This window comes from Caloenas nicobarica, chromosome 8 (assembly GCF_036013445.1).
Source record: "Caloenas nicobarica isolate bCalNic1 chromosome 8, bCalNic1.hap1, whole genome shotgun sequence".
In the NCBI taxonomy this organism is placed as follows: domain Eukaryota; kingdom Metazoa; phylum Chordata; class Aves; order Columbiformes; family Columbidae; genus Caloenas; species Caloenas nicobarica.
In genome coordinates this window covers 16,604,764-16,632,693 of record NC_088252.1, presented here as the reverse complement: position 1 = coordinate 16,632,693, position 27,930 = coordinate 16,604,764, and the positions used below count along the sequence as shown (strand labels likewise).

Sequence of the window (27,930 nt, the reverse complement as noted above, 5' to 3'; positions counted from 1 at the left end):
AGGGAGGATGGATGCAGCGTGCACGGAAAACGATGTGGCGGTACTGGCTGGGAAGGAGGAAAGGAGTCTGTCAGCTCCACGGGTTAGTCGAACGTGGTCTCTCATCCTCTTTTGTGTGAACTTCTGGGCTTTACTCACAAGAGCAATGTGATTGCATATCAGTTTTTGCAAGAGTCACATATCTATCTGCCAAAGGCACTGCGAGGGGTTTTTTTTTTTCCATCTCTCTATTTCCATTCCAGGGTTTGCAGTTATCAGCCAAAGCCAGTGCTGCAAAAGATGTGATGTGGTGAGGCAACATCCAGTTCCTGATATAAATACAATGAAAATTTAATGCTCTGGCAATGGCTAATGCCCTTACTGCTTTGAAGTTTGCATGAGAGCTTGCGTTGTTCAGGATTTGTGCACTAGCCCAGAGCAAGCATCAACTTTATTACTGTTGTATCAGTTAAAGAAGTTAAAGGCATGACAAGCCCAGCACAGCACTGAGCCCTGGCATTGAGAGGCTTGAGGGAGAAGAGGGAGCACGGAGACCCCCTGGCTGGTAGGGGCTGTGCTGGGCAGTGTGTGGCCTTTTCTCTCCAGGAAAATAGGTTGGACTCGAACCAGCTCACTTTAAATACCTTGACAGAAAAGGCAAGATGGCCAGATATGTGAGATGAAACATCAGTGCAAAGGGAAGGCCTGTGTAGGAAACTTTGACTTCAGACACACGGTGTGAATTTTGGGATTGTCCTGTGCAGGGACAGGAGCTGGACTCGGTGATCCTTGTGGGTCCCTTCCAACTCGGGCCATTCTGTGATTCAAGGTGTGTATTTGTGAGTGCCACAGCCACAACTTCGTTCCTTGGGGTGTGTGCTGCATCCATGTGACGCGCCATGGGTGCCTGCAGAGCCACCAATGCTGGTGGCCTTGTCCTGCCATGTCCTCACCTCTCACTGTGCCTGTGGAGCTGCTCCATGATCAGTTCTGGCCTCCGAAGTGATGCAGGTTAAAAATAACCTGATTTTGAGGAGGTCCAAGCTGGCTGCTCTGCTGCCCGAGCCAGCGTGTTCCGACACCTCTTCTTCTCCCCGCACGTGGATTTGAGGTTGGACCTGACGTAAGCGTTTTGGGTGGTGATGAGCCATGACACATTGTTCTGGGGTGAGGGCAGAGGGACGATGGCCCCGTAACAGCAGCAGCTGGTGTGTGGAGAGAGCTGGGAGCTGATGTGTGGAGCGGGGAAGAGGAGGGCAGGGAAGGGCAGGTGGATGATGTGATGGTGCTGGAAAGGGATGGTCCTGAGTGATAGTTCTGTTGCATCTGGTGGCATCCCTGGTTTGGAATAGACTTGTCTCCCAGCAGTAAAGTTGTCTTTCAAAGCGAGGGGCTTTGGTGTTATCAAGCTCTTAATTCAGAAAAGGAATTTTATTCCTCATTCCCCGTATTTCAGCTATTGCTGCTATAAATGAGGGTGTGGATGTTACTTTGCTCAGGGATCAGCAGCTTATCATAAAAAGAAAAGTATCTCTTTGAAGCGTGGACAAAGTTCACTAGCGGGAGAAAAAAAAAAAAAAGGTTTAGGTATCAGTACTTTTTACACTAGGAAGCTACAGTCTGCAGCTTTCTGAAGCGTAATTCCAGAGTGCCTTTGCTGGCAGTCCCCAGCCCACAGGGACATGCTTTGTGTCCCCAGGTTCTCAGCGCAGCAGGACAGAGGCAGGGAAGGGGCTGCTCAGGACCAGCTGTGCTGGGAAAGGTGCAGGGACTGCGAGCTCCTGCCCAGGCTGCAGCCTGAGCTGAGCATGTGGAAGAATTATCCTGCTTTCTACCCAGAAAAGCTGTTTTTTCTGTCCTTATTAATACAAATGGTGGAATTTTGTTCACGAGCTCCGTCCGCCATGGTGCTCGACGGGGTCTAGCAGTGCCCAGCCTGGGGTGTGTGGGAACGCTTAGCGTTGGCTTTGCAAACCAAATGCGTGATAAAGCCCCGTGGGCAGGAGCAGCATCACCTTGCAGAGGTTTATGCAAGCGAAGGGCAGCTCTTTGGTACCAGCAGAGGCTGTGATGGCCCTTGCATGCAGGCTGGCTCCTTCACCCAAGCATCTGTGACCTCAGCATCCAGTTCAGAAGGCTGCAGGGTGTTCCCAAGCGAACAGCCGGATGGGAGAGTTGCAGGATCTCTTTTTTTGGTGACCTGTGGGAGAGGGCTCCTTCTCTCCAAGGGAAGGAATTAGTTCAGGACTCATGTGCTATTTACTGTAATAATACCCTCAGTGCTACCTCCAGAGGTGCTCTGGAGAGCAGAGGATTGGTTTGGTTATGGCATGCAGTGCCTGGGCCAAAGGACCGAATCCTTATCTACTGATATACTGCTTTAGCTGTTCAGGTAATTAATTAAGCACTCCAAGGTCATCAACCATCCCATGGCCAGCAGCCTGCTTTGATCGTGACAAGGTGACAGCAGAGCCCACAGTGAGAGTATCAGAGATGTCAGGGGGACAAGGAGAGCAACATGGAACAAAGCAGAATCTGGACACGGAGAACTGAAAGAAATCCGTGGGAGAGACTTACAGGGGAAAATGTTGCTGAGCCCCGAAAGAGATCAGGATTTTGCACGTACTGACACACACACATTTCACAGATCCTCAGCATTTGGATCTTGTCCTGTGTGTGACTGGCCCTGAATGCTTCTATAATGGCTGTGTTGAGATGTTTTAAGACTATTATTTCCATGATTTTGTCTTGACAATGTTTAAAGACAGAAGCTACTCATGAGTAATTATTTCCCTTGAGCACGTACTCTGCCAAACACTTAATTAAAAACTACATTTCCATCTAAGAAAATGTCACGCAGGGCATAACGTGGTTGCTTCTTGACTCAAAGCTCAGGAGCGGGAGATGCTGCAGCATCTCTGGCCATCAGGGACAGGCAGCTGCCTGCCGCAGGCATTGCTCAGCGTGGCTGGGAGCACGAACAAAGATTGTTTCTCATATCGGTTTGGCTCTTTTGCACAGAAACTGCAGGAGGCAGAGGGAGAACATGCCCTGGGGATCTCGTGGTATCTACTTTGGAAGTGGTTTTCCAGTAAAAATTAATAAATAAGTGTGGGCATCTGAACTGCTATGAATTTTAAGTCATATCATCACAAATCAGATGGCTCGTGCAATAATTTGGCAGAAGAAATAAATGACCTCAAGTGCTCAGGACAAAGACATGGACATGGTCTGTCTTTTCCAACTGACTGTATAATTACGTACTGCCTGTTTGCAAGGAAAAACTCATTGCCTCAGCTGGAGACCAACTTTAAAAAGTGCTGGGGAGGAGACTGCTGATTGGATGTGCACCTGTAATGCTTGGAAGTCTATGTTATTTGAAATGCAGTTTATTATAAGACCTTAAGCAAGAAGGAGACTTCTGTGCTGCTTCTGTTGCGCCTAGAGCTGCTCAGGTGGGAGAGGGCAGTTATGTTTTAAATCAAAAAATTATTAAGCGTTAATACTATTTTTGAGCATCCCTTCTCCTTATTACAAATGCAGTATAAATGATAAATTATGCACAAATGACCTTACTTACTGAAATCCTGACAGGCAAACAGTACAGGGAAGAGCATCGCCTCTTAAATAATTCAGTTGCGATGCTGTAGTGTCCTGGATGGGACAGAGCTGAAGATGTTAATCTTTTGCTTTCTAGGTGATCCGTTCTGCTGCTGACTGGTCGGCCGGCATTAAATACCACGAGGAGTCCATCCACAATGCCTACGTCAGCGTGATAAAAAACAGCAAGCACTACATATACATAGAAGTGAGTGGCAATGAGGGAAGGCAGAAGGGTTGGGGTGCTCTGGGCTGGGCTTGCAGCCATCGAGAGGGTAATTCTACTTCTTGAGGTTTGGCCTTAAATTTTTTTGTGAATTTAGATACACGTGGATATTAATACAGCATCTGCTCTGAATTTTTGGGGCTGTTTCCATTTACTTCAGCCATCTTTGGACCAGGCTGATGCATTTATACCCTAACAGCTGTCTGACCACAGGGTGAAAAAGGTAGATCCCTCCTCCGTGAGCATCTTTCCAAAATTGCCAGCAACTCCCAGGGCCTGTGCAATAGTCCTCCTGTCCCCTCCATGGCTTGTCAGTGTCCCCTGTGGTTGCCCAAATCTCCCACACATAGGGCTGGTCTTGCATCCCTACAGCCTCGAGCTGCAGAAATCTCCTGTGTCACAGTGACCCTCAGCACTGGCTGAACAGAGACGCTTGTTCTCCTCTCTTTATTTTTTTAGCCTCTTGTTGGGATGTTCTCTATGTGAACTTTCGAAGGAGTGTGATTAATAAGGACTAATTCATTCCCTGAGTGAACACAGGCACACACATGATTTTATAATAATAATAAAGAGCATCTGCTCAAATGGCACACATAACCCAGCTATCTTTAGTTGCCCTTGGTCTGAAATAAAGCATGCAAATTTTTTTCTTGTTCATTGTTGGCAGTGTCTGACAGTAGCTTTGCTTGCTTTTCCTGCAGAACCAGTTTTTTATTAGCTGTGCTGATGACAAAGTTGTCTGGAACAAGATCGGCGATGCAATTGCTCAGAGGATTCTTAAAGCTCACAGGTAACCTACTCTTAACAAGGCAACGAAAGTCTTCCAGGGACATTTATACAGTGTGGTGTAAAATAATATCTTAATGGACATGTACTGTAGCTTTTCCAATGCAGAAGCGATGTGGTCAAACATCTGCTTGTGTTTGCAGCAGTGAGATTCTTTGGTGGTTTCTTTGCAGCCAGAAAGTGATTTTCTGGACTTACCCTGATGCAAATGTATTTTTAACTAGGGAACTTGTTTAAAAGCAAGTCCTTTATACTCCAGTTCAGTGACACCTTTGCTCCATAGCTAACCAGTCTCGAGCAATGTGGTAAGGCAGGTGAATGGCTAAGAAGGTTGAACAGGGATTTGTGGCTCATTTAATTTTACCTGTAGAGAGGATTGGCTTCAAACAAGGGAAAGAAACACGTTTGAGGATTGGACTGCAGGGTTCAGCTATTGTTTGAACAACTTTTTCTGGTAAGAGCTAGAGGGTATTTACAACCTCCAGCCATTGCAAGGGAACAGTCATTTGTTCCCAGATGGAACAAATCCAACCACGTTTTAGACACTCCTTTTATTTCAACATACATAATCCCGTGCTAAATTTAATACCACAGGTAGTGGCCTGTCTTTGCTTTGATCCTGGACAACCTTGAGATTGCTCTCCTAGAGTCGGTCTTTAAGATACATAGATGACATAGTCTAAAAATATATCCTGGTCTTGCTGGGCTGATATACAGAAAACTTTCCAAACATCTTCCTTTCTTCTCTCATCCACTTTTTCGCCATGCACGGACACATTCCTTGCAATGATTATTTTTCCATATTGTAGTTGTCCAGAGCTATCCAGGGACTGCTTTCCCAGAGGAACTCTCCGGAGTCACAGAAATTTCTCTTTGGCACCTGAGCTTGGAAATACCCACTTGGGTAAAGGCAACCAAGCCAAGACAGACAGACACAGGGACATGGGCAGTATGGAGCTGCCATGAGACAGGCTGTGTTGGGAGGTGGTTTGGGAAGAGGAGCACTATTCACAGCAGGAGAGCACGGGTGTTATCTGCTCTGCCATTGACAACAGGGCAGAGTAACAGGGTGGAGTTGCTGGTACCCTGTGAGCTGTATTGCCCAAATAATTGAAATTACCTAAGGATGAAAGGCTGGGGTGGATTTTCTCACCCGGGGTAAATGAGAAGCCGTGCCAGTGCTGTGCAAAGGTGGGAAACGCAGAAAAAGAAGCATAGTATTATATTACTAATTATTATTAATATGACATGAGTCCTGTGATATGGCTGAGGTGCAGGCAAACAGCTGGGAATGGCATCACCGATGTTGGCACTGCAACCCTGAGGCTCACAGGCAGCCAGGCACGGTGTCCCTGTGGGGTGTCCCCTTGGAAAGCTGCTGTGGATTGCCGTTCCTGCCTTTGGGAACTGATCGCCATGGGCCCTTTGCATTGGTTTGCCTGCTTTCAGCAACGCTACCAAGGTAGCAGCAAATTCTCCAGGTAATCTGTTAAGATTTTCCTGTTATATAAAGTGTGTGTAACAGGTGTCATTCTGTCCAGACATCAAAAAGTCTAGCACAAAAGGGAGTCACACACATTCTTCAGTGACCCATTTTCAGATGTGATGCTCACTTCTGTATTACTCTAATTTTATGCCAATATTGTGCCAGCTTAATGTCAGTGATTCCTAACTGAATATAAGACTCCAGTCCTGCACACTCTAGAGTGCTTGGCATTGCCTAGGGTCAAAGGTAAATTCAGACCTAAAGGGTTTGTATCAAATGCTCATGTTCCAAACTGTCCCTGGAAAAGACTGTAGGTGACACACAAATGCTTAATTATAAAGTAAGTTCTTCTAGTTAAGGTTGTACACCTCTCACTCTTCTAGACTAAATATTTTCTACTGATTTAAATAATAACCTTCTTTTCTTGGTTTCCTCTCTTTTTCATGGGTGGCTCTTGGACTAATTTAATAAACACTGGGCTTAGACAAACAAGCCGCCTTTTGGGGAATGCTTTTGTTGGTAGATCCTTTTCATGAAACAAACATGCTTAACTTCAAAGTCACTCTTTGTGTACGGGTAGGACCTCATTAGCTGTTGTTGAGGTCTGCTGTCAGACTAAAGCCAGCTTACGGTGCATAGCACAGCTATAAGGAGGTGCTGGTTGAAATTAAAGCAACCCAGGTCCTCAGTGTCTCCCTCCCAGCTGAGATGAGACCCCAATTCTTCACGATTCCTGTGCCCTTAAATGCACAGGCACAACTTGCTCAAGGAAGGAATGTTTTTAAGAAAAACTGCAGGCTGGCTCATTTTCAGGCTGCTCCTGAGATGGTTTTGTCCTGATTAAAGTGTGTTCGCCATCTAGTGGCAGCATCTTTCAGTGGAACATCATCATCCTCTTCCTCCTCTTCTTCCTCCCCCTCTGGGCACAGGCCAGGGGCTTGCCAGCACCCATGGGTGCCTGGAAAGTGCTGGCAGAGCAGATCCATCTGGCATTTGTCCACAAAGAAAACCCCAAAGTGGGCTTTAAGAAAAGCCCCAGGCAGTGCTGCAATCGTAGCTTGGGTAATCCTGGATAAGATCACGGTTTGGTTACAGTTTAGTTTGTGGATCTCCAGTGGAATGGAGTGTTCGTAGGTTGTGATGCATTGATCAAATACTCGCCTTCCTGAACAATCAATGTTTTGCTTGTGCCCAGAGCCTTTTCCACTTTTTATGATGTTTCTGACTTCTAAAATCCAGGATGCAGTGGGAATATCAGGTTAGATTTTGGTTTTCTGCCTGTGATAGCCCTGTAATCTTTGCTGTGGACTACTGGGTGGTGGTGCGCACCAGTCTGCACCAGTATCCGTGTGACTGGGCTGTTGAGGTGCTCAAACAAACTTTTATAGTGGCAGACACAATCTGCAAAATAATTAGCCTGCCCTTGAACTTCAGTGAAAACGTGTTTCTTTTCCTTTAGGTTTTGTTGTCTGCTGAGAGTAAATTATTCCTTCTCCCCTAAAGGTCTGAGAACTCACTTAAGTACTGATGACAGGTGATGAAGACCTGGAACTAGAAATACACTTCACACTTTCGCTCCCTTAAAATTTGTGTAGCAGTCTTGGATGATAACCAAGTCATTCAGCACAGGGAAAGCAAAACCAAAGGGACTCACCTTGTACGAGATTGTAACATTTGCAGCCTAATATTCCCCCAAACTATCATTTCAGGGAAAACAAACGTTTCCGAGTCTACGTGGTGATCCCGCTGCTGCCTGGGTTTGAAGGAGACATCTCGACCGGTGGGGGGAACGCGCTGCAGGCCATCATGCACTTCAACTACAGGTACTGCGGGCAGGGCTGGCAGAGACCCCCCGTCACCATGCTCTGTCGGGTGGAGGAGCTGGGCTTTGTCTCCAAATCAGCCTTTTCAGCTGATTCTTCGCCTGGCTCTGTGCGTCAGCCCCGCAAAGGCAATGGCATCTTCCCCAGTGCTGCTGTTCTGCGCCGGGGCGCGTGTCTTGCGGGGCATGTGCAACACCGCAGCGGTGCTGGGGGGCCCTGCACTGGGAACGGGGTATAAAGGAAAGTAAAATGGCCCAAGGTGAGATGGCTTTACTGGAAAACTGCTGTGTTATGGTATGGCCAGGGCACAGTCAGTCTGCGGAGAGCACTGCTGCCTCTGGAGTGAAATCTGCCTTGTCTGCAGGGGTCTCACCACACCTCTGTAAGGACAAGCAGGGCAGGAGATGCAAGCAGAAGGGAAGCAGCACGTCTCCCTAACCAGGCCCTTCTGCTTGAGCTTTCTTCCGCAAGTGGAACACAGGTCTTTAGAAATTGGCCCGTGGGTGGTTGTCTTCTCTTTAAATAAGATGCCAGGTGTGGCTTTTCCAGCCCAGCCATACTTGCAAAAGCTCCCTGACCTGGTGTTCTGCTTGTGTTGATTTGCTTTCTTGTCACTTCACATTCAGACCTGTAGCACAGACAGTAGCAGCCCTGTTTATAACGTGTTTGTCATCACTGCGGTGTGCCCTAGAAGGCAAAAATGCTCCCCAGCTCCTACATGGACTGGTAGGAACTCCTTTAGGAAACGAGCAGTTCTTGATATGTCGACAGTCATTCGGGAAAAATGCGTGTTCTGGAAGCACCATGTTTCTTCTGCTTTCATGGGGTATTTAAGAGGCATCTGTGTTTGTGATTTACCTCGCCTGGTTTTGCCTCAGCGTATGCCATTGCCTCGAGTTGTGGTGGTGCTGACAGCTGCCTACCTTCTTTCCAGGACCATGTGCCGAGGAGAAAACTCAATCCTGGGCCAACTGAAGGCAGAGGGTAAGAGTTTTATTCCTCTCCTTTATGTTGTTTAGTCTTGGGATGCTGCTGTTTGATGGATACGGCTGTAACATGTAAATCAGATTCTCCAGCTTCTTATTAACGTGGGTTTGCTGTGGCTGAGGGCTTCAGATGTGGACTGGGGCATCTCCCAGAAATGTGAGCCACAGTTTTGCAGGGTTGGTGAGCGACCTCCTGCCCTGCCGTCACCCGTGGCCAGGTCTGTCGGGTCACACGAGCTGTGGCCAGTTGTCAGACTCGGATGGGATGTAGCCAGGATCTGGAGGAGGGGAGGACCCCGAGGAGGAGCCCAGCGCGGTTGCAGCTGCTCAGGATCGTGTCGTTTGGAAAACGTCCTGAGCCGGGTCACGCTTCTGGGAGCGATGAGCCCTCAGCCTCCCCCGTGAATGCCACCCTGGACTGTTTCCTCACTGTGAGGGTCCCTGCTTGGATTTGCTCTGCTGGGAATCGGAGCACCGTGAAAACCCACATATCACAAATACTGGGGGTGTACATAATGCCTCATTCGTTCTGGGTCTTTGTGTGAATCTGAACTGCAAGTACATCAGGACATATTTTCCATACTGTGCATGGACAAAACACCTGCTTCCAGCCTCCTTTCTGCAGGGTCTGCAGAAGAACAGTTGCGTAGTCCAGTTATTTTAAGATGTTGGGATCAATTGTGCGCTCTTGCATGCTCTGTGAGGGAGATTGGGGTCATTTCTCTCCAAAGTAGAAGTATCTGAGCAGGCAGCGGATCAGAGCGGCACAGAGAGCCCACAGGCAGCTTTTAAAGTCTATTTTTAAAGAAACTTATTTCCATTATCTGTTTTTTTTATTTTTTTTTTTTTAAAGACAAAAGTGAACTGTTACTCATATGGGTTTTTATATAAGGAGGGTATTTTTCTCTCTTCTAACTCTCTCATCCCATCAGTTTTGTTCTTTTTTAATTTTCAGTTGGAGATAAGTGGATAAACTACATATCATTCTGTGGACTTCGAACATACGCAGAGTTGGAAGGAAAACTAGTCACAGAGCTCATTTATGTTCACAGCAAACTGCTTATTGCTGATGACAACACAGTTATAATTGGTGAGCAGGGGGCTTGCAGGAGGGGTTTGGACCACTCGATTATATCTGGATTAGTCCCTTTGCTTCTCCTCCCTGTGCTCAGTGCAGGCTGCAGAGCCATGTGCTTTTCTATGTTGTGATTTCTTTCTTGTGAAATATTTTGCTGTTTTTAAAAAAATAAATAAAAATCATAAATTCATCAGGAGGGTAGGTAGGAGGGAGGAAAGGATTTGGAGGGCTGTCAATTAATTTGTTTTTCTAAAATGGTTTTAAATCTCTGTGTAACAGTGAAGAGAATCCCAGTGGAGGGAATATTGTCCATCTGTCTTGTATCAAACTCTGCTCTAGCAGGAAGACTTGTGAGACTTGTCATCTGTTCCTTAAAGAACAGAATGTGCCGTAAAATTTGGAAGGTTTGGACAACATGTGTCATTTATCAGCTCCATTTCCTAAGAATGGGGAAATATGTTATAACAAGAAATAGATATCATTTCATTCTTTTCTTTTTACCATATTTATTATGAGATCGCGAAGCAAAGACAAGAGACTTCAGGCTCAGAGTTCTACATTGCAGCAGAAAAGCAGAATTTTAGCCTCTTTATTTAAAGAAACCCTTTTCAAACTGTTATATCAGCAATGGAAACTTTGCCAGAGAATAACTTAATACCAGATTTTGCAAGACCCAAAGTACTCCACTCCTTCACAGCAGCAATTCAGCCTGTAGTCCCAGCTGACCTGGGATTAGGTTTGCTCCTCTGTTCCCCTCTCAGGGGTCAGCCCCCATCTCCAGTACATGGAGCAGCCCAGGGATGGTTTTATTATTGCAGCAGGAGCAACTGTGATGGTCTGGGAGTGTGAAACAGCCCTTTAATTTATATTTTCTGTACCTATAAGCCTGAGGACTGATTTTTATACAGCATGTGCATCCGTGGTGGTGGGTAAGGTGGTGGAGAGCCAGTGTCATCCCTTTTTCACCCAAGAAAGAGACAGTGCTTGGAAATAAAATGCCAATGGGGCCACCAAGCAGGAGAGGGAGGTGAAAGGATGGAGAGGGACTTGCTTTGTTTTTCCTCTGGAGGCGTTAGATCCCCTTGAGTTAATTCGGTCACTGTGGAGGCTTCATGGCTAACTGGTGCCTGGGGGTCTCTTACAGAGCTAGGGGCTGTGTCTGGAGATTTTTGTTGTTGTTTGGTCATTCCTGTGGGTTAATGACCTGATGACTCCTATCACTGGCTGTATCTTGGCGTTCCCCTGGAGCAGACAAGCGCTGTGGTGTCCCCTGCCCCTCACCTTCTGACATCTAAATGGGACAGAGAAAGCCTTGGGGGATAAAGCCTCAGCTGGTCTCCAGGACTGCCGTGGGTGTCAGACCCTGCATGGCACATGGGGAGCTCCCACCATGGTGCAGAGTCAGGGCTGGAGCCACTGAACGAGCCCAGCACTCAAACCCTTATGTGCATGGGGTGGTGCATTTTGGAGAGGTGGTTACCCACAGCAAGGAGATGGCATCCTTCTTCCTAGATCCCCCTCTTGAAAACCCCTATCTCTCAAATGCGAATTAAAAACTTCCCCTCTTTACACTACTGAAGATAGGAGTGAATTTAGCCATGGACGCTGTCCTGTGTCAGCTAACGTGGTATCCAAACCAAATGCTGTAAAGCCTTTGGAAGCCATGGCATCCTTCAGCAAAAGCATCTGGGAAATTACAGAGAGAATGAACTTTTGAAAATGTTGGCCTGGGCTTGGCTGTGATGTAACCTTCTTCCAAGCCTGGAGCTTTTGAAGCCTGCAAAAATTAGGTGTTTTTTTCCCCTCCCTTAAATCCTGCTCTCAGGATCTGTGTTTTCCTAAGGAAGCCCCTCTGGTTGGGGTTTTACCTGGCAAAGCCATGGCTGGTTTCCTGTGAAGGAGAGGGATGTGGAGGGCCTGAGGGGCAGTGGGTGGTGATGGAGAGTGTGCAGGAGCATCTCCTGCAGCAAGTGATGCATTGCTGGTGCTTGCATTTCCCCTCGCCAGGCTCTGCCAACATCAATGACCGCAGCATGCTGGGCAAGCGGGACAGCGAGATGGCCATCATCGTGCAGGACACCGAGACCGTCCCCTCCGTGATGGACGGAGAGGATTACAGCGCTGGGAAGTTTGCCCAGTCCCTCCGGCTGCGCTGCTTCAGGTGGGATGTGTGAGGCTGACCGAGTGCAGGGATGCAGGTGGGACTCGGAGCTCAGGATTACTCCTGCCCACAGCCTTTCAAACCAACACAGCCGCTGCCACCTGCTCAAGTTTAGCATTGCCTGGCCTGGATTTAGCGCAGAGTTTTGCTGCTGTTTCCGTGGCATTAGCCTTTCTCACACAGCTCTTGTCCTCAGCTCGGCAGCTTGACTTACAAATCCTTTTGCTCAAGGGTTTTGCTAGGAGAGCTCATAAACAAGACAGTGATATTTTGCCTCCAGATCCTGTTTTCACACTCCCTTAATTTTGGGTGACAGTGTCTCTTTCTAGTGGAAGTTTCCTCACTTGGAGCAGCCATCTGGCCCACAACACGGACGTTTTTTCATTAAGACCTTTTTCATTTTCCTTTTTTTTTATAGTTTTGTTTCCCATCTGGGTAGTTATTGCACAGAAAGAAAAGAAAGGAGAAACTCGGGCAAGCATCAAGGCTGACGGACTATTGCAGGGGACGGGAGCGGGAGGGTGCTGGGGGCACGTGGGGTTTGGCAAGTCCCAAGGAAACTTTTCCTCCCCTGGCGTTCCTCAGCAGGGGGAGCGCCTGGTGCTTCAGCATCCGTGAACGTCAGTCCCTTTGTCTTCTCTTCTCAGGATTGTCCTTGGCGGCTCAGATCTCAGTCCAGAACATCAGGATCCCGTCTGTGACAAGTTCTTCAAGGAAGTATGGATTTCTACGGCGGCTCGCAATGCCACCATCTTTGATAAGGTGAGAGAACGCGACACCTTTCCCCTCCCTCCATCCCGTGTGGCAGCAGCAGATGCCAACGGCAGAAGCAGCACAGGGAGGGTGAGGGCAGCAGGTCCAGCTGCAGGAGCTGGAGATGTTTTGAGGGAACAAGAAGTGTTGGATGCCAGAGCTGTGAACAAGAAGCTGGCGTTCGTGCATCCTCAAAGTGTGACGGCAGCTCAAGATGGCTGCAGTTCTGATTTTTCCTTTTATTTGTATCAGCTGTACTCCAGTGGATTACTGCAGTGAACTTATTGCTTCCAGTTGGCCATAGCCTAACTGGAGTAGAAGTAAATTTTACTTATTGTTTCTAACGAGCTTTTGCAGTGATCAGAAAAATCCCTGGAGCTTCCCCTCTGCTTGCTCCACAATATCACAGACAGGCACATAATCTCTGCCCTCCCTGTTCTTCAGGCTGTAAATTAAGCCACTCCCAACCTGGGGAATTTGTATTGGATGTTTTGGTCTTTCTCAGGAGCTCTGTATTGCAGTATTTTCCCCACTCTGACATGCCACTTCTTCTTTCTGTTTTGATCAGGTTTTTCGATGCCTTCCCAGTGATGAGGTGAATAATTTAGCCCAACTGCGTGATTTCATCAACAAGCCCAAATTAGCGAACGATGATCCTGTGAAAGCAACAGAAGAATTAAAAAAGATTCGTGGGTTTTTAGTACAATTCCCTTTTCGTTTTCTGGAGGAAGAGTATTTGCTTCCCTCCGTTGGAACGAAAGAGTCTATGGTACCCATGGAGGTTTGGACTTAAGAAGATGCAGACTGCTTCATGTTTTTAAAGTCTGGTTCTCTGGAGACAAGTTGATGAACGATATGGGATTTCAGAAAGCTTTTTATGGCTAAAGGAGGTGAAAAAGATCTTCACCAAGCTAATGTGCCTTTCTTAAGGATTTTGGTGGAACTTGAAGCAAATCAACACTAGCAAAGGAGAGGGGCAGAAAGACTTGGAAGTCATGGAAAAAGAGAAGTTCAGCCTCTGAAGGAGTTACTTCTTAAGACACATTCTGAGCACCTAAAGGATCCAGGCCACTTTCTAGGATAGGAAACAGAAGTTGTTGCCACTGCCAGCTGTGTTCTGTGGTTGCATCTGTACCGTGGTCATGCCGGGGCTGTGCAGGAGTCATGGGCTGCGTGTGCTCCTGAGGTTTTTGAGCATCCACACCTTGGCTGGCTGGATTCCCATATCTCACCCCTCTGTACGCCCTCGGAGCACGTTGGGAAGTGCTGCTGAGTGCTGCCAGGGGCTGTCCTGCAGTTTGCCCACTGTAGGTCTTGCACTTCTCAAATGGAAACAGACCAACAGTCTTGTATCAGAATCAGCGTTTCAGTCTCTTCTCCCCTCTGGGTGGGGGGAAAAAGACCTTGTTTCTACCACCGCTGGAGCAATCATTAGTGCTGATGCACAGCATGGTGCTGCCTGGGTCTTGGCAAAGGGCAGCCTCGATGGAGCTGAAGGTGCTAGACATCACAGGAGTTTGCTGATCTTTGCAGAAACGCAGCACATCGGTTTGTTCAAACTGTGCATAAGGGCTTTCTTGAAGAGAGGATCAAGGTTTAAACTCAAGCCTTGGGTCTCTGGAGCTGAAGAAAAGTGAGGCACTGCCTGTAATGGGACAGAAACTCGAAAGCCAGTATGGGCTGGACAAAGCTCTGTGCTCTGGGTCCTCCATTCCTGTATCTGGACTGCAGTACACAGGTGGACTTTTCTTTCCTCACTATTTAAAAGAAGGAAAAGGCCATTAAGCCAGAGCTGAAGCCGTGCTCAGAATGAGCTGTCGCTTTGTAGATAGGGTAAATGCAAGGGGGAAGGGGAGCAGTTAGCAAAGCCTTGTCTTTAGCCTGCTTTGCTATTAAACCAGCCACAATCTTGAACTCAGTCATGCAGGACTTGTCTTCCCAAGCAAGGTAAAACTCAGCATGCCCTTTACTGTTTTCTGTTTCCGTGAGACAGTTTCCAAAGCTATTTTGCATCTCACTGTGCAGTGAAGCAGGAATTTGATTCGGCATCCCTGAGCAAAACGCTACTGCTCCTGGGACAGGGACCTTGCATGGTGGGTGATGTCCTGGCTCTTTACTCCATCCTCTATCCTGCAGTGCCTGTGCCTCCTGATTTCACGTCCAGGAAGAGATGTTCCCTGGCAGTCAGCAGTGCTGTGTCAAACACAAAGACATCAGACTATTAGAAATGCTGAATTAGAGTCGGATCTGGAGAAGTGGGAGGCTGAGCTCCTCTGCTGCCGCTGCATCCGAGGGGATCCCTTTGCTAGCTGGGTTTAACCCAGTGCCCAAGTCTCCTTAGCCAAAAGACTGGGTGAACTGGTATTTACTTTAGTTCACAAGCAAGTTTCTTGTTTCCTTTTCTGGCTCTTCCAAGAGTCTCAACTGTTTTTAACGAGAAAAGGATCACACCAGTCACTTCACTATCCACAAACATAGCTGGCCCCTTGTTTTAGACATTTGCCTTCTGTGTCTTCAGGCCCATAAACCAGGCACCAGGTAATTCTGTACCTGCTGCATCACTGGAGTAAAGTAACAGTCCCAGACGTTCCTCCAAGGCAGCATGAGTCTCAGCCCTTCCTACAGTTTCCAGTGTATTACGCTCGTGTTTTGCAGATGCAGTTGCCAATTACACGCCATTCTGGTCGATGCATCTGTGTGCTGGTTGGCCTGTGGGAAGTGCATGTGCAGCATTTTATGTGATGGTCTTTGGTCCAGGGGATTGATGCTTTTAGCTGGCATGCTGTAAGCAGATAAGTATGTTCCTTTGATTTTTATTTTTTTTCTTCCTTAAAAAAATCGACCTGGGGTCATGCCCAGCAGAACAAGAGCAGTATGTGCCCTGACCATATGCAATCAAGAAAGATCAAAGGTGTCTTGTTATTTCACGTCAGAGCTTTTATCTCCTGATATGTTTTTAGCTGTTTTAGTTTGAACAAAGCTGCTAACTTTAGACAATTACAGCCTGTCAGAAAATCATTGTAAGTCAGACAGATCTGTATTGAGAGCTGAAAAGGAAGCGTTCATCCCCGCCACCCGTACGCATGAACTGTGAAGAAGTGCGAGACTCCTGTCATCTTTCAAGTGCTCTTATTGTCCCCATCCCCATATTAGCAAAGATTCTTGTGATTGTTAAATTATCCTTATATTGTCTTCTAAGATGGTAGGTAGCTAACTATTGGGGCTCATAACTCCCGTGGTAAGTCTCCCTCTGCCAGGCTGCTTTGGGGAAAAAACACCCCGGTTCTGTACCACTCAGCCCACTCTGTGATGGCTGCTGGTCCCAAGTGATGCAGCAGAGCCACAGAGGAAAGGTTTCATCCACTGATTCTGTATGAAAAGGTGCTAATTCAGAAGGTCTTTTGTTATTAAAGTAGCAGACGGGCTTCACATTGGCTCTGTCTGGGACGAGGTTTCCTGCAGTGGGAATGGAGCCATGCTGAACATCCCTCCTCTGTGTTAGTGCTTAATTCATAATACCAGGAATTCAGTAGCGCTTAAATGCAAGCAAGGTGTGCAGGGCAGCCTGGGCACAGTGCAGGGAGAGCTCTGTGTCCCCAGGGGCTTGTGGGGCCACCAGATCCCCTCCATGGGTACAGCACTGCGCACCCTGAGGAGATGATGAGCTGGATCCACTTCCAGGGAAGGCACAAGGCTTGTTCGCACCCTTGGGCTGTGCTGCTCAGAGCTGGCTCCTTGGGTTTTCTTTCTTATATTAAGAAGCCTGTGAGGTTGAACACCTTGAGAGAGATAATTTCTGCACCTAAACAATCACTACTTCTTAGTCTGTAATACCAGCGTGGGTTTATTTTTAATACCTTCAAACTGGAACGGATCGCTCGCAAATACACAGCACTGTAACAAGTGATGTGGATTCAAGCACTAGCAAACCCAGAAACGTGAGCTGTTTCTTGTGGCATTTATTTGTTAGCACTATAGGAAATGAGAGAACTTCTCCCAGGCTCAGACTTTATTTTGTAATACAGCCCGAGTAGAACACTTTTCTTCTTTAATTTATTCCTCAACAAGTGCCGCTTTGAGAACTCACAATCCTTACTATATATTTTAATAGTCTGATATTTTAAAATGTGTGTTTTGTTGTATAGAAGTTGGACTGGATAAATGTTTCACTGTAAAATTAATGCATGGTTTAAAAAATGAGGGATAAAATGTCATCATATGTAAGAACTTTACAAAAAAATAATTTGTAGGAGAACTACTTCAGTGCTCCATGGCAGATGCAAAGTGCTTGGCTCAGTTTCTGCTCTCTTGGTCTCAGCTTGTTGCCTGACATGATGTGACCTTTGCTGGATTAAACCCTCAAACACTCCATTTGCCTTTCTTTCAATCAGGTCGCACAACATGATTTTGCAATTCTGGTGCTGTCCCTTAGGGAAACCTCAGTGCAGGTTTTGCCTTGCTGGGACCCTGGTAGTAATAACTTACAATATCTTAATTCCTTCCAAGGAAACATTCATGCACAATCAAGCTCAGATGTGGTTTGCTGGTTTTATTTCAGTGTAACAAGTCTTTTGTGCACTTGTAGTAAGGAGAGTCGGGAGGGGTTGTAATCTGTGCACAGAAGCTGCATTCATGGGGACATTGAAATGAAAGTCTGAACGGTCCTTGAGGTTAATGCTGTTTCCTTCTCCTGCCGAATGTAAAGATGCAAATCCACACTGGTCTGAACTGACAAACCTCCATCGGCTGCAGAGCTGCTGCATGGGTTTTTCTGGCAGAAAGGGCTTGGTCTGTAGGACATGGTGGTGGCCAAGGTGAAGAAAGCAAATGGTCTCTGGACCAGGTATATGCGTGGACGTTGGCATCTCTTGAGTGGCCCACAAGATGTGAATACACTCTCACATTTTGTGACACTCATTCTGCAAATTGTTTCAAATAAGCAATCCCTTCTGCACAGCTGAGATCCTGCTGAAACCAGGAGCTTTGCAGAATCGAGGGTTAAACCAGGAGCGTTAATGTCATGGCAGTGAATCAAGTTGAGCACGCAAAACTAAGGTGTGTCAGAGTTGAACAAACTGTACATCGACCACTGAATGCAGTGACCCTCTTGGGGTTTATCTTCTTTTTTTTTTTTTAATTTCCCTGCCTGCTTTCTTATATTTTCCAGTATTTGTGATTACTCTGTTTTTAACCTCTCAGTGTGTTTTCATGAAATCTCCTGCTCGTAAATAATTCCAATGTACCTCTTTCCTGACAGTTGGGAAACGAGAAAAAGTGTCGAAAGCCACAGTTCTGGGAATGGTTGGCTGGTGGGGTTTTGGGGGTCTTTTTTGTTGTTGTGGTTTTTTGTTTAGTTGGTTTGAGGTTTTTTGTTTGTTAGTTTGTTTGGGGTTTTGGTGGGTTTTTTTGCGGGGAGGTGTTGTTTTTTGCTTCTGGTTTGGTGGGTTTTGGGGTTTGTTTTTTTGGTGGGTGTTTTTTGTTCGTTTTTGTTTTGGGTTTTTTTGTGGTTTCTTTGTTTTGGGTTTTTTTTCCTAAATTGTGTCTCTAGTTAAACTAATCAAGAAAAGGAGAGCTTCCACTTCGGCTGTGAGTCCAGGTCTCCATGTGTCTCTACCTTCTGATGGTGCAGTTGTGAACACTGAATATATCCCTTCTGTGAAGGCTGCTGGAATTGAGTTTTGTATCCTTGTTTCTGCTAATGGTCGCTTTCTTTCTACTCCATTTGTATCTGGTAAATGAATGTGTATTAACGGACTGAAAATACAACTTATCATGTCAAAACATTTGGCTTTGGTCTCATTTCTACTTGTTTTGGAGACTGTGGCCATATCCTGCGTGTGGGCTGAGTTCTGCCCTTGCATTGGCAGTGCTGTCCCAGTAGCTGAGATGTGACGGGAAAAGGCCCAGAATTGCAATAAAAATGGCTAGATTTGAGTCATTTGGGTTTTCCTGGGAGAAATTGCTGGAGTGAAACAGCACAGAAAGAGAAAATTGGATTTCATAAAACAAATACATTAAAAAATCCTGGTTTAGAAGAGTTCTAATAATCCAGAAGCATTATGAAAGGCACAGACAAAAATGGTCTGTCTCCAAAATAGAATTAACTTGCCGCTGTCCCCTTTAACTTTCAGTAAAAGAAATTCAGCGTTGAGAGAGGAAAAAGCCGATTACTGTTGTCCTCCAGGGGGAGAAGAGAGGAAGAAAGCATCAGTGGCATTTCCAAGCTCTCTTGCAAACCGAAAACAAATTAACTTCTCTGTTTCTTAGGTTTCATCTCCTTCCTCAAATGCCAAAGGGCTCTCTGCATCTTCAAAACTTCCAGAACCAATCTGTGCCCTTGATAAACACAATAAACTGAGATCAGGGAGCCGGAGCTTCAGGGCGGGGGTGTGTTGGCAAGAGGCAGGCAGCTGGTGATTGACACTGTCAGCTTCTGCTGCCACTCTGACGTCTCACAGCTAATTACATGCTTGCTGCATCCTGCTGATGAGGTCTCATGGGCACAGATAGCAGTGGGCAGGAGGGATGCGGCCCCCACCGGCTGCTGCTGGGTGCAGGGGTGCAGCTGCGGCTGGTGGCCGTGCTGGCTCTGTCTTCCCAACATGGGTTGGTTTCTGTGCTAGCAGTGCTGGAGAGCTGTGATATCTCCATGCAAGCTTCTCTCTGTGTGAAATTAATGTGAAACTAGAAGGCAAAGAATCATTTTGGTTGGAAGAGACCCTCAGGATTATCGAGTCCAACCATAACCTAACTGTAGCACTAAACTATGTCCATAAGAACCTTGTCTATGCATCTTCTAAATACCTCCAGGGAAGGTGACTCCACCACTTCCCTTGGCCACCAGTTCCAGTGCCTGACAACCCTTTCCATGAAATTTTTGTTCCTAATGTCCAACCTAAGTGGTTCTGAATCTAGACAGTTTAGGTATCAGTTCGTACGAAGGATCCTTTCCCTTTGCTATGTGATGTAGGGGCCCAACTTGAGGGCATTGATGCTGCTTTTGCTGTTTTCCCTCTCCCACACGTAGGCACGCAAAGCATTTACCGGGCACAAATTCATCCATCGGCCCAATAAAAACACAATTGCACATCAGTTTATGGGCTATAGCTGGCACCAGCCATGCAGGAACATGCTGCCTCTGGTGAAGGTGATGCCAAAACTCCCTCTGACTTTCCTCCAGCCAAAGCCTTTGCATGATGAACAACTCACAAAGCCTCTAATCTGATGGGTCCTTGCTGAGCAGAAATGCAGCCCATGCCTACCCCAAACACAAAGTGATATTACTTGTGTATTTAATAGACCTGTTCTTGCCAGGATGGATTTCTCCATCCCCTTTCGTCTCCTCTCACGAGTCAGCTTCCCCATTGCCGATGTGTCTGCAGCCGGAGGATGGAGAATTCCTCTTCTCTACCCCAGCACCAAGCAGATCTGCTCTTTGGGCCTTCATTAGCCATGCATTTACGCACCCAGCTCTCCATAATGTGTCAACTTTTTAATTAGTGCCAGCCTTTTGCATGTATGAAATTACTAATACCCTTTAGTTATTTTTGTAGAGGAGGAAAGTAAGGAAGAAAGAAAAGGTTTTGTGAGACAGGTCTAAAGCCACATAAAGAAACATGTTTCTTCTCACTGCTTAAAAATCAATCTGGTTTAGTTTCTCTGCAATTGTGCCGGCTCTTCAGATTTTCAAGTATATCTCTGAAGTGCTGATGCAGTGGAGCAAAGGCTTTAAGAGCTTGAATCACAACAGCACTGTGAGTGAAATGCTCAATTCTTTTTTATTGGAAAAATTAAAAGTGACAGTTTCAAAATTGGTTCTACTGCTTTGATTGATTACTCAGAATATTTAGCTCAAAATGATTATCGCAAGATTTTCTACTGAGGCTCATGCCTGGGATGGAAATTAATTTGGAGAAAGGTGGGGGGGGGAGTTCTTAAAAAAGAAATTATTCTGCAAAGCAAACTGTTTATACCGAGAATCGGTGATGAGTAATCTCTCCACATTCAGCCCAGTCTTGATAATTAAACATCCTGTGAGTTCCCATTTGAGGACAAAGGAGAGGAGGCCTGGGAGACAGCGTTATCATGGCTTCACCACAGGTTCCTATTATCTGGAGTTTACCGGTGCCCAGCAGAAATAGAGGAGCTCTCTGCATGCTGCTGGGGAGCTTTGTCCTGTGCTGTTGATGGCCTGTCCGTACATCTGTCCCTACTGGGAACCTGCTCTGGGCCGAGGGTTATGTGTGTAACAGGGCAGAGGAGTGCTGGAGACCTGCTGGAAGCCGCCCCTCAGAGAGGGACACGGGGACGGTGTGAGTACAAGACAAATTCAGGTAAGAGCTGGGTCCGTCTCTTCAGCTAGATAAACCCTCAGGGCCAAGCTGTGCAGTGGTTGCACCAGGGACTGGGCACCCTCAGGTGCACCACGATGTCCAGGCAGGTGCCATCCCACCACCTTGGTCTTCAGCCTCGCTTTTCCTTGCCAGGTCCTTGGACACTCTTATATGCTCCTGCAAAAGGCACGGTTTAAAATCAGGCATGTCACACAGATGCTCCGGTGTCTCCAGATGGACACTGCTCCCCCTCCAGGTCCTGCCCAGGATGGGACAGAGGGGACAGGCAGGCTGAGCAGTCACCTGGAGGGCCACCAACCTTCCCAGCTCCCTCCCGCCCACAGCTTTGGAGCTCTGTCCTGCTCCTGGTGTGCTGCCTTCAGTATTTATCTGATTCCTCCGGTTTATCTCACAAAACAAGCAGAAAAGTATTTATATTCTCTCTTCTGAGTTGCTGTCCTTATTTCGTTCCTTACCAGCCTCACAGGCTGGAACGTGCATGTCATATGTCCAAGATAGAAAACATATCCTTCAGGAGAGGACTCCATCTGTTTGACCATCATTTTTTTTACTTTAGACTTGAAAGATGGGTTTGAGACCTCAGACTTTGGGTTTTTTTACGTTTTAGGATTTCACATTTTAGAGATGCTTCCTCTTGAAATAGAGACGTGATTTATGAAATAAAATATAAAGCACTGTAGCTTCAGCAATATGAACTAGATACTGTATATGGAATTGATTTTAGGCATAGTTAATGACTTTCTTTATACAGAAAAGCCCCATTTTGGCCAGTATCAGAAGTGGAACTGGGAAATTCCAGCAACAAAGACAGCTGCAGCCACAGGCCATGGGCCAACACAGTACAGTAGTTGGAGGATGTTTGTCATTGGATGTCTCATGTCGTCTACATAGCAAATCCCAGGTGAACCCCATACATCTGTTAGGGCTTTGTGTTGACCAGCACATACTGACTAGAAAGGGTATAGCAGATAATGGTAATAGAACTATGCTGTCTGTATGTAACCTGTGTGCTTAATTACATGTAGGAATTTAAGGTGTGTTCCCTTGGGGTCACACTAGAGTGATTTCACTGATAGGTCACTTTTAGTAAACATCCCCCTGTACTCAGTGCTTGTGAGGCCCCACCTCAAATCCTGGGTTCAGTGTTGGGCCCCTCATGCCAAGGAAGACCTTGAGGTGCTGGAGAGAGTTCAGAGAAGGGCAACGGAGCTGGTGAGGGGTCTGGAGAACAAGTCTGATGAGAAGCAGCTGAGGGATCTGGGGCTGTTCAGCCTGGAGAACAGGAGGCTGAGGGGAGACCTGATCGCTGTCTGCAACTGCCTGAAAGGAGGTTGTAGCATGGAGGGTGTTGGTCTCTTCTCCCAAGTAACAAGGGACTGGATAAGAGGAAATGGCCTCAAGTTGAACCAGGGGAGGTTTAGGTTGGATATTAGGAGAAATTTCTTCACGGAAAGGGTTGTCGGGCATTGCAACAGGCTGCCCAGGGAAGTGGTGGAGTCATCATCCCTGGAGGTGTTTAGAAGATGTGTAGATGAGGTTCTTAGGGACACGGTTTAATGCCAGAGTTAGGTTAATGGTTGGATTCAGTGATCATAAAGGTCTTTTCCAACTAAAATTATTATATGGTTCTGTGATTAACCTAACTCCTCTTGCTCCTGCCACAGCCCGAGGAGAGCAACCACCCTGTCAAGGTGGCTGTAGGGATGCAGTACCAGCGGCTGAGGGATGCTGGACTAAACCAAGCTGCAGCCGACAGCCCTCGGGGACCGCATGATGGGAGCGAAGTGTCCATCTCCACACCTGCTAGGACTTGACTTCCTGTTTGGGTTAAACCTGCTGTCAAGACAATGTTGGCTGCGGCTGGGGACAAGATGGGGACCTGGAGCCCTGCAAGGCAGGACCTCAGAGGACTTTTTCCTGGGTGCTGCTGCCCAGCTTGGTGGGGAATTCCTGGTCTACCTTGCCCTTTCCACCCTAGCTCTTGTCCATCCCCTCCAGCACCAAGAGGGACAAGCTGGAGCCCTGACGCCACCCACCAGTGACACACAGGGCTCAGCAGTGATGCATCCCCAAGATGAGCTGCTGCATGGTGATAGATTAAACTTGCCTGACAAATCATTGCTGGAGAGAGATTCTTTTTAGTGCCCAAAGAGGTGGTGGATACCTGTCCCTGGAGATACTCTAGGCCAGGCTGGACGGGGCTCTGAGCAACCTGATCTGGTTGAAGATGTCCTTGCTCACGGCAGGGGGGTTGGACTAGATGAGCTTTGAAGGTCCTTTCCAAACCAAACTGTTCTGTGATTCTATGGTTCTAAATCCTCCGTGAAAGCAAGGGCTGGGTGACTGCAGTCCTCTAGGGGGTGCTGCGGGCTTTACCTGCTCATTCCCAAAAAGATGGGTGCCCCTTCATGGGCACCTGCAAGCCCTGAGTCGGGGTGCTGGGTCCTGCAGAATGCTACTGCCACAGCTGTGTGGGAGAAGGAGATTGCAGCTACAGGACATAACCCCATCGAGCTCCCTCCTCCATGGTGCCCAGACTCCCAGGGGAGCGTCTCTCAAAGGGATGCAGAGCCCCTGGGGTGCACCCTGAAATTTGGCCTTGCTGGCTGCACCAAACGCGGGGCTGCTGCGGGGGCCTCGCAGGTCAGCGCCTTCCCCTTTCCTCCAAACATGGTCACACTGAGCCATTTTAAAATGAAATACTATGTGTACCTTGCCTGTTTGGGCTTAAATACATTCCCTGTCTGAAATGTGTCTCCCTGAAGGCTGTATTAGCTCTCAAATGACTTGCTGCAATATATATCTCCACTTTGTTTCCTTGCAGACCGTATCTGTATGACATCAATTGTACTGGCTAAGAATGCTTACAAACCTATTTCCTGCTGCAGGATGATCACATTATACACAATTACACACTCTAGGAATTTCTCCTGAGATCCAGCTGGGTACAGGCTGGAGTGGCTGAGGAGCCGGAGCGTGTGCAGAATAATGAATCATTCATTCAAACCTTTGCGCTGACTTCAAACTCTGGGGTTGTGCAAGCATGTGGTGAGCCGCTTTAGCTGTTTATTACCCTAAAAGAATCCTGAATCATCTAAATCATTCCAAATTTGGTTTCCGCTGTGTCTATATGCTGTGTCTTGCCATTTCATTGTTTTTATTTTTACCATATCAGAAAGGTTTATGCAGAATTTATTCAAAATGTCTCAGCAGGAGAAGTTTCCCTGAGTCAAGATATGCCATTTCAGAGACTTTCTCAGCAGGAGCAAAATCCAGTTGCCCATGTCCACAACGTTCCTGCCCTCGAAACAGACTCAGACCAGTATTGCTTATCATGCATTACTGGTGGTGGTGAGAGCAGCGGCACTACTATGCATTTGCATTGCAGCACCATGGTGCACCTTTCTGGGATCTTGTGGTGCTAAGGTATATGAAACCGCAGCATTTCCCTGGAAATCTGGTAGCCTTACATGGGACAGAGCCGACTGAAAACATGGAGATGCTATTTCTCCTCGTGATAGGTAGAGATGTCATGTGCAGGCTTGCTTTTTTTTTTCCAGAAACAAGTAAACTGATGATTTTCTTTGACCCATCACTGGGTCCCTCTAGCAAAACCATGTGTTGTGGTGTCATGAGAGGGACATGGGGATGATGCATGAACACAATGAGGAGCACAAAGCCCATCAGGTTGTGAAGACCATCCCTGGGCACCAGCACGGCCGCGGTGCTGGGGCTGCAGTGTGGCACATTGCAACACCCCAGGAAACCAAACCAAACCATCACCTTCCTCTTCCCCTTCCTGCTTCCAGAAGCACCTCTCAGGTCCTGAGCTGGTGAAGCAGTCCCCAGCATGGCACCACGTCAGCCGCTTCCCTGAAATCCAGCTATATTTTATTCACTGTTTCAGCATTATCTGCCAGCTCAAAAGGCTGGACCATATTTGTTAGCTAAAGATTTCCCTTTAGGGAGCTGGCGGCAGATTATCTTGGCTGTTTCTAATGATGTGTAATCTAAGCTATCACCCACGTTTCCCATATTTTACTTCTGGTAAGGCTACAGCAAGGCTGGACCAGAGCCGAGGTGCCAGGGAGCTCTCCTCACGCAGGCTGGATGGGACCTGGGACCTCACGGATGACATCCCCTCCACCCTCAGGTCAGCTGAACTTTCCTTTCTTTAACCCTCTCAGGGATCATGTTCTATTGCTTTCCTAAGGCTACGACTTTCAGTTGTTTACTTTTTTTTAAATAAGAACTAGAAGTCACCTATAGATGTCTGGTTCTGTGACCTGCAAAAGTGCCGAATGTAGTGAGAGTTGGGACAAAAATCGAGCGAACTGGCCCCATCCCCTCCCCGCGATAACACCCAGACCCATCCTTTCTGAATGGGCTTGTGCACTTTCCTTTTGTTCATTATAACCTCTGTTATATTGAGTTCATATTAGCTTCTGAAAAAAAAAATTAATAAGGGATTTACTGGTACACAGGCTTTTTGCTTGTTTTCTGATTTCACTGTCTGGGTGTGTTTAGCAGGTGCCCAGCATCTACATGATAAAATTGAAGTGGACATTTTCCACTGTTATCTGAGATAATGTCATTTTGACCCTCTACGCTTTTTTCTTTCTGATTAAATGGCTGCTGCTGTTGGTACTATGTTTAATTTGAACTCGGTATTAGGCTGATGCGGTTATTATGTTCCCAAATTACTTAATCTGCAATGTCAGGACCTGAAACAAAACACAGGCACTACTGGGAAGGGTGAACGCAGCTGTTTTGCATGCCTGGAAGAAACTGTTGTCTTGTAGTTGTCTTACAGGTTTTTTTCAGTATTTTTAATGGATAATTTCAGGTCAGCTGCATCTCAGCTCTTAGAGTGGCTCATGTTAAGAGACAGAAAAGAAAGGAAAAGCAAGGCTGAAAAGAGGGCCTGCATGTTTCAGGAATTCAAATCCTATTTTTGAAAGCAACCTGGCCTTTTAGCAGCCTAATTGCCATTGACTAGCAGCTAGGCTAGCTCTTAATGATCAGGTTTGCAGAGGAAAAGGTTAATTCCCTTTCAGCAAACAGCCTGTGTCAGATACAGCACTTGCAAAACTCATACTTTACCATACGTATCATTTGGTGCTTCTGAGAGCATGCGTGCTCGTAAAGTGGTAAAACCACCACCTGCCTTTACAGAGGATACTGGATTTGCTGTTTGGATACGTCTAACTTGCTTCTTAAGTTGCTGTGTAAAGCACTGAAACCTTCTTTAACAGCTAAATACTCCAGAGAAATTTTGCAGAGAAGTCTCTTGCAGAGCCGTCAGCAGCTCTGGAGCGATGGACAAGGAGCCAGCCTCCAGTCACCGTTATCTCTGGTGCATCTCTTCGCACACATCGCCGTGTGCTTTCAAGGGCCTGATCTTGTACTCATTGAGGAGCAAAGCTCTGGGTATACATAATGGCACTTTTTAAAGTCTTCTCTTTAATACACTGGCTGCTTTGAGCCTGTAGGGGCCAGAATTTCAAAGGAAATTTTCCAGATCATCCTTCCCACTCCAGCACTGGTGCACAGGGGAAATGGGGCTCTGTCTTCTCTTTGTTGTTTGTGGTTGATTGACCTTTCTTGCCAAGGTTTTTCTGACTCTCCTATTTAATTCCCAGCTGATGGCTTCCTTGTCATAACCTACTCATGAGAGCCCAGGCTGCGGGCTCGGATGTGGGCAGGGTTTTCCCCCATTCCAAGGACCTGCCCACTCTTTTCTGCTCTCTCAACTGAAGATGGAGTCATTCCACTACACATACAGCACAGCTTTCACAGACATTTTCAAAACCACCTAGTTTCCTGCCTGGTGTTTTGGCAGTTTCTCAGAAATCACATGTTCACACTAGAATCATCAATGTGTTTAAATATATGCGGGTTCTTTTGTTTTATATATCCCTGAGTTGAACCAAGTGTTGACCATGCTTTTCCCCTCCTGGATGTTATTTCATTTCCCGGTCTCTGCTGACCTGGAATTGTTGTTTTAGCAAGTGGGTTGGACTAGATGATCTCCAGAGGTCCCTTCCAGCCCCAAACATTCTGTAGTTCTGTAATTAGTCCTTAGGCCAAATAGCGGTGGTGAGGACATGGCCATGTTGTCCAGTGCTCCTGACTGGCTTTTCACCTTTTCGGAGACTTTTCCCTCTGTAGGTGACGTTAAGGACTTCAGTTGGGATTTGTAGGAGTGAAGGCTGTTCCATATTGCAGGCTGAAAAATGCCTTTTGAGGGTCACAAAACTGATGTTGAAGGAAGTCTGCTGTTTCTGCAGTTTTCTGATATGATCTGTAAATCTCAGTATCTAAACTCCACAGGATCTCCTGGACCTGAAGTCAGCCTCCATCCACTTCCCTGACACGCAGCTGCACGCTGCAGAAGACCTTCCATACATAAAATCCAGATTCAAGCAGCTCCTTTCTGAGATGGTGAAGCGATAATTTTGGTTGCTCTGATGATGGTTCTGTCTTTCAGCAAGTCAGAAAGTCCCACACCTTTGAAATCCTCCATCCATTTCATAAGAGTGCAGCATGCCTTGCTCTCAGTCAACATTTGGGTTAGCTTTTTAAAGTATTCTGTGTTATGATAGGACCTAGAAACCCTTTTATTTTTTTTTTAAACCATTTTAATCTAATTCCAGGAAGAGTGCTTTCATAGACTGCCACATCTCCGTGAAGGCATG

At 46.8% G+C, this 27,930-nt stretch overlaps 1 protein-coding gene across 2 annotated transcripts in view; it reads left to right on the top strand.

Moving 5' to 3' along the window:
- The window catches only part of PLD1 (phospholipase D1), a 64,701-nt gene extending 46,067 nt beyond the window's left edge, over positions 1–18,634 (top strand). For both annotated transcript variants that reach the window (XM_065639777.1, XM_065639775.1), the window contains 8 exons: positions 3,677–3,787; positions 4,507–4,595; positions 7,787–7,900; positions 8,835–8,884; positions 9,842–9,976; positions 11,972–12,125; positions 12,773–12,887; positions 13,447–18,634. In XM_065639777.1, coding sequence (XP_065495849.1) covers positions 3,677–3,787; positions 4,507–4,595; positions 7,787–7,900; positions 8,835–8,884; positions 9,842–9,976; positions 11,972–12,125; positions 12,773–12,887; positions 13,447–13,671 — 993 coding nt within the window. In that variant the 3' untranslated portion in view covers positions 13,672–18,634. The remainder of the gene's footprint in view (positions 1–3,676; positions 3,788–4,506; positions 4,596–7,786; positions 7,901–8,834; positions 8,885–9,841; positions 9,977–11,971; positions 12,126–12,772; positions 12,888–13,446) is intronic.
- The last annotated feature ends 9,296 nt before the right edge of the window (positions 18,635–27,930 follow it).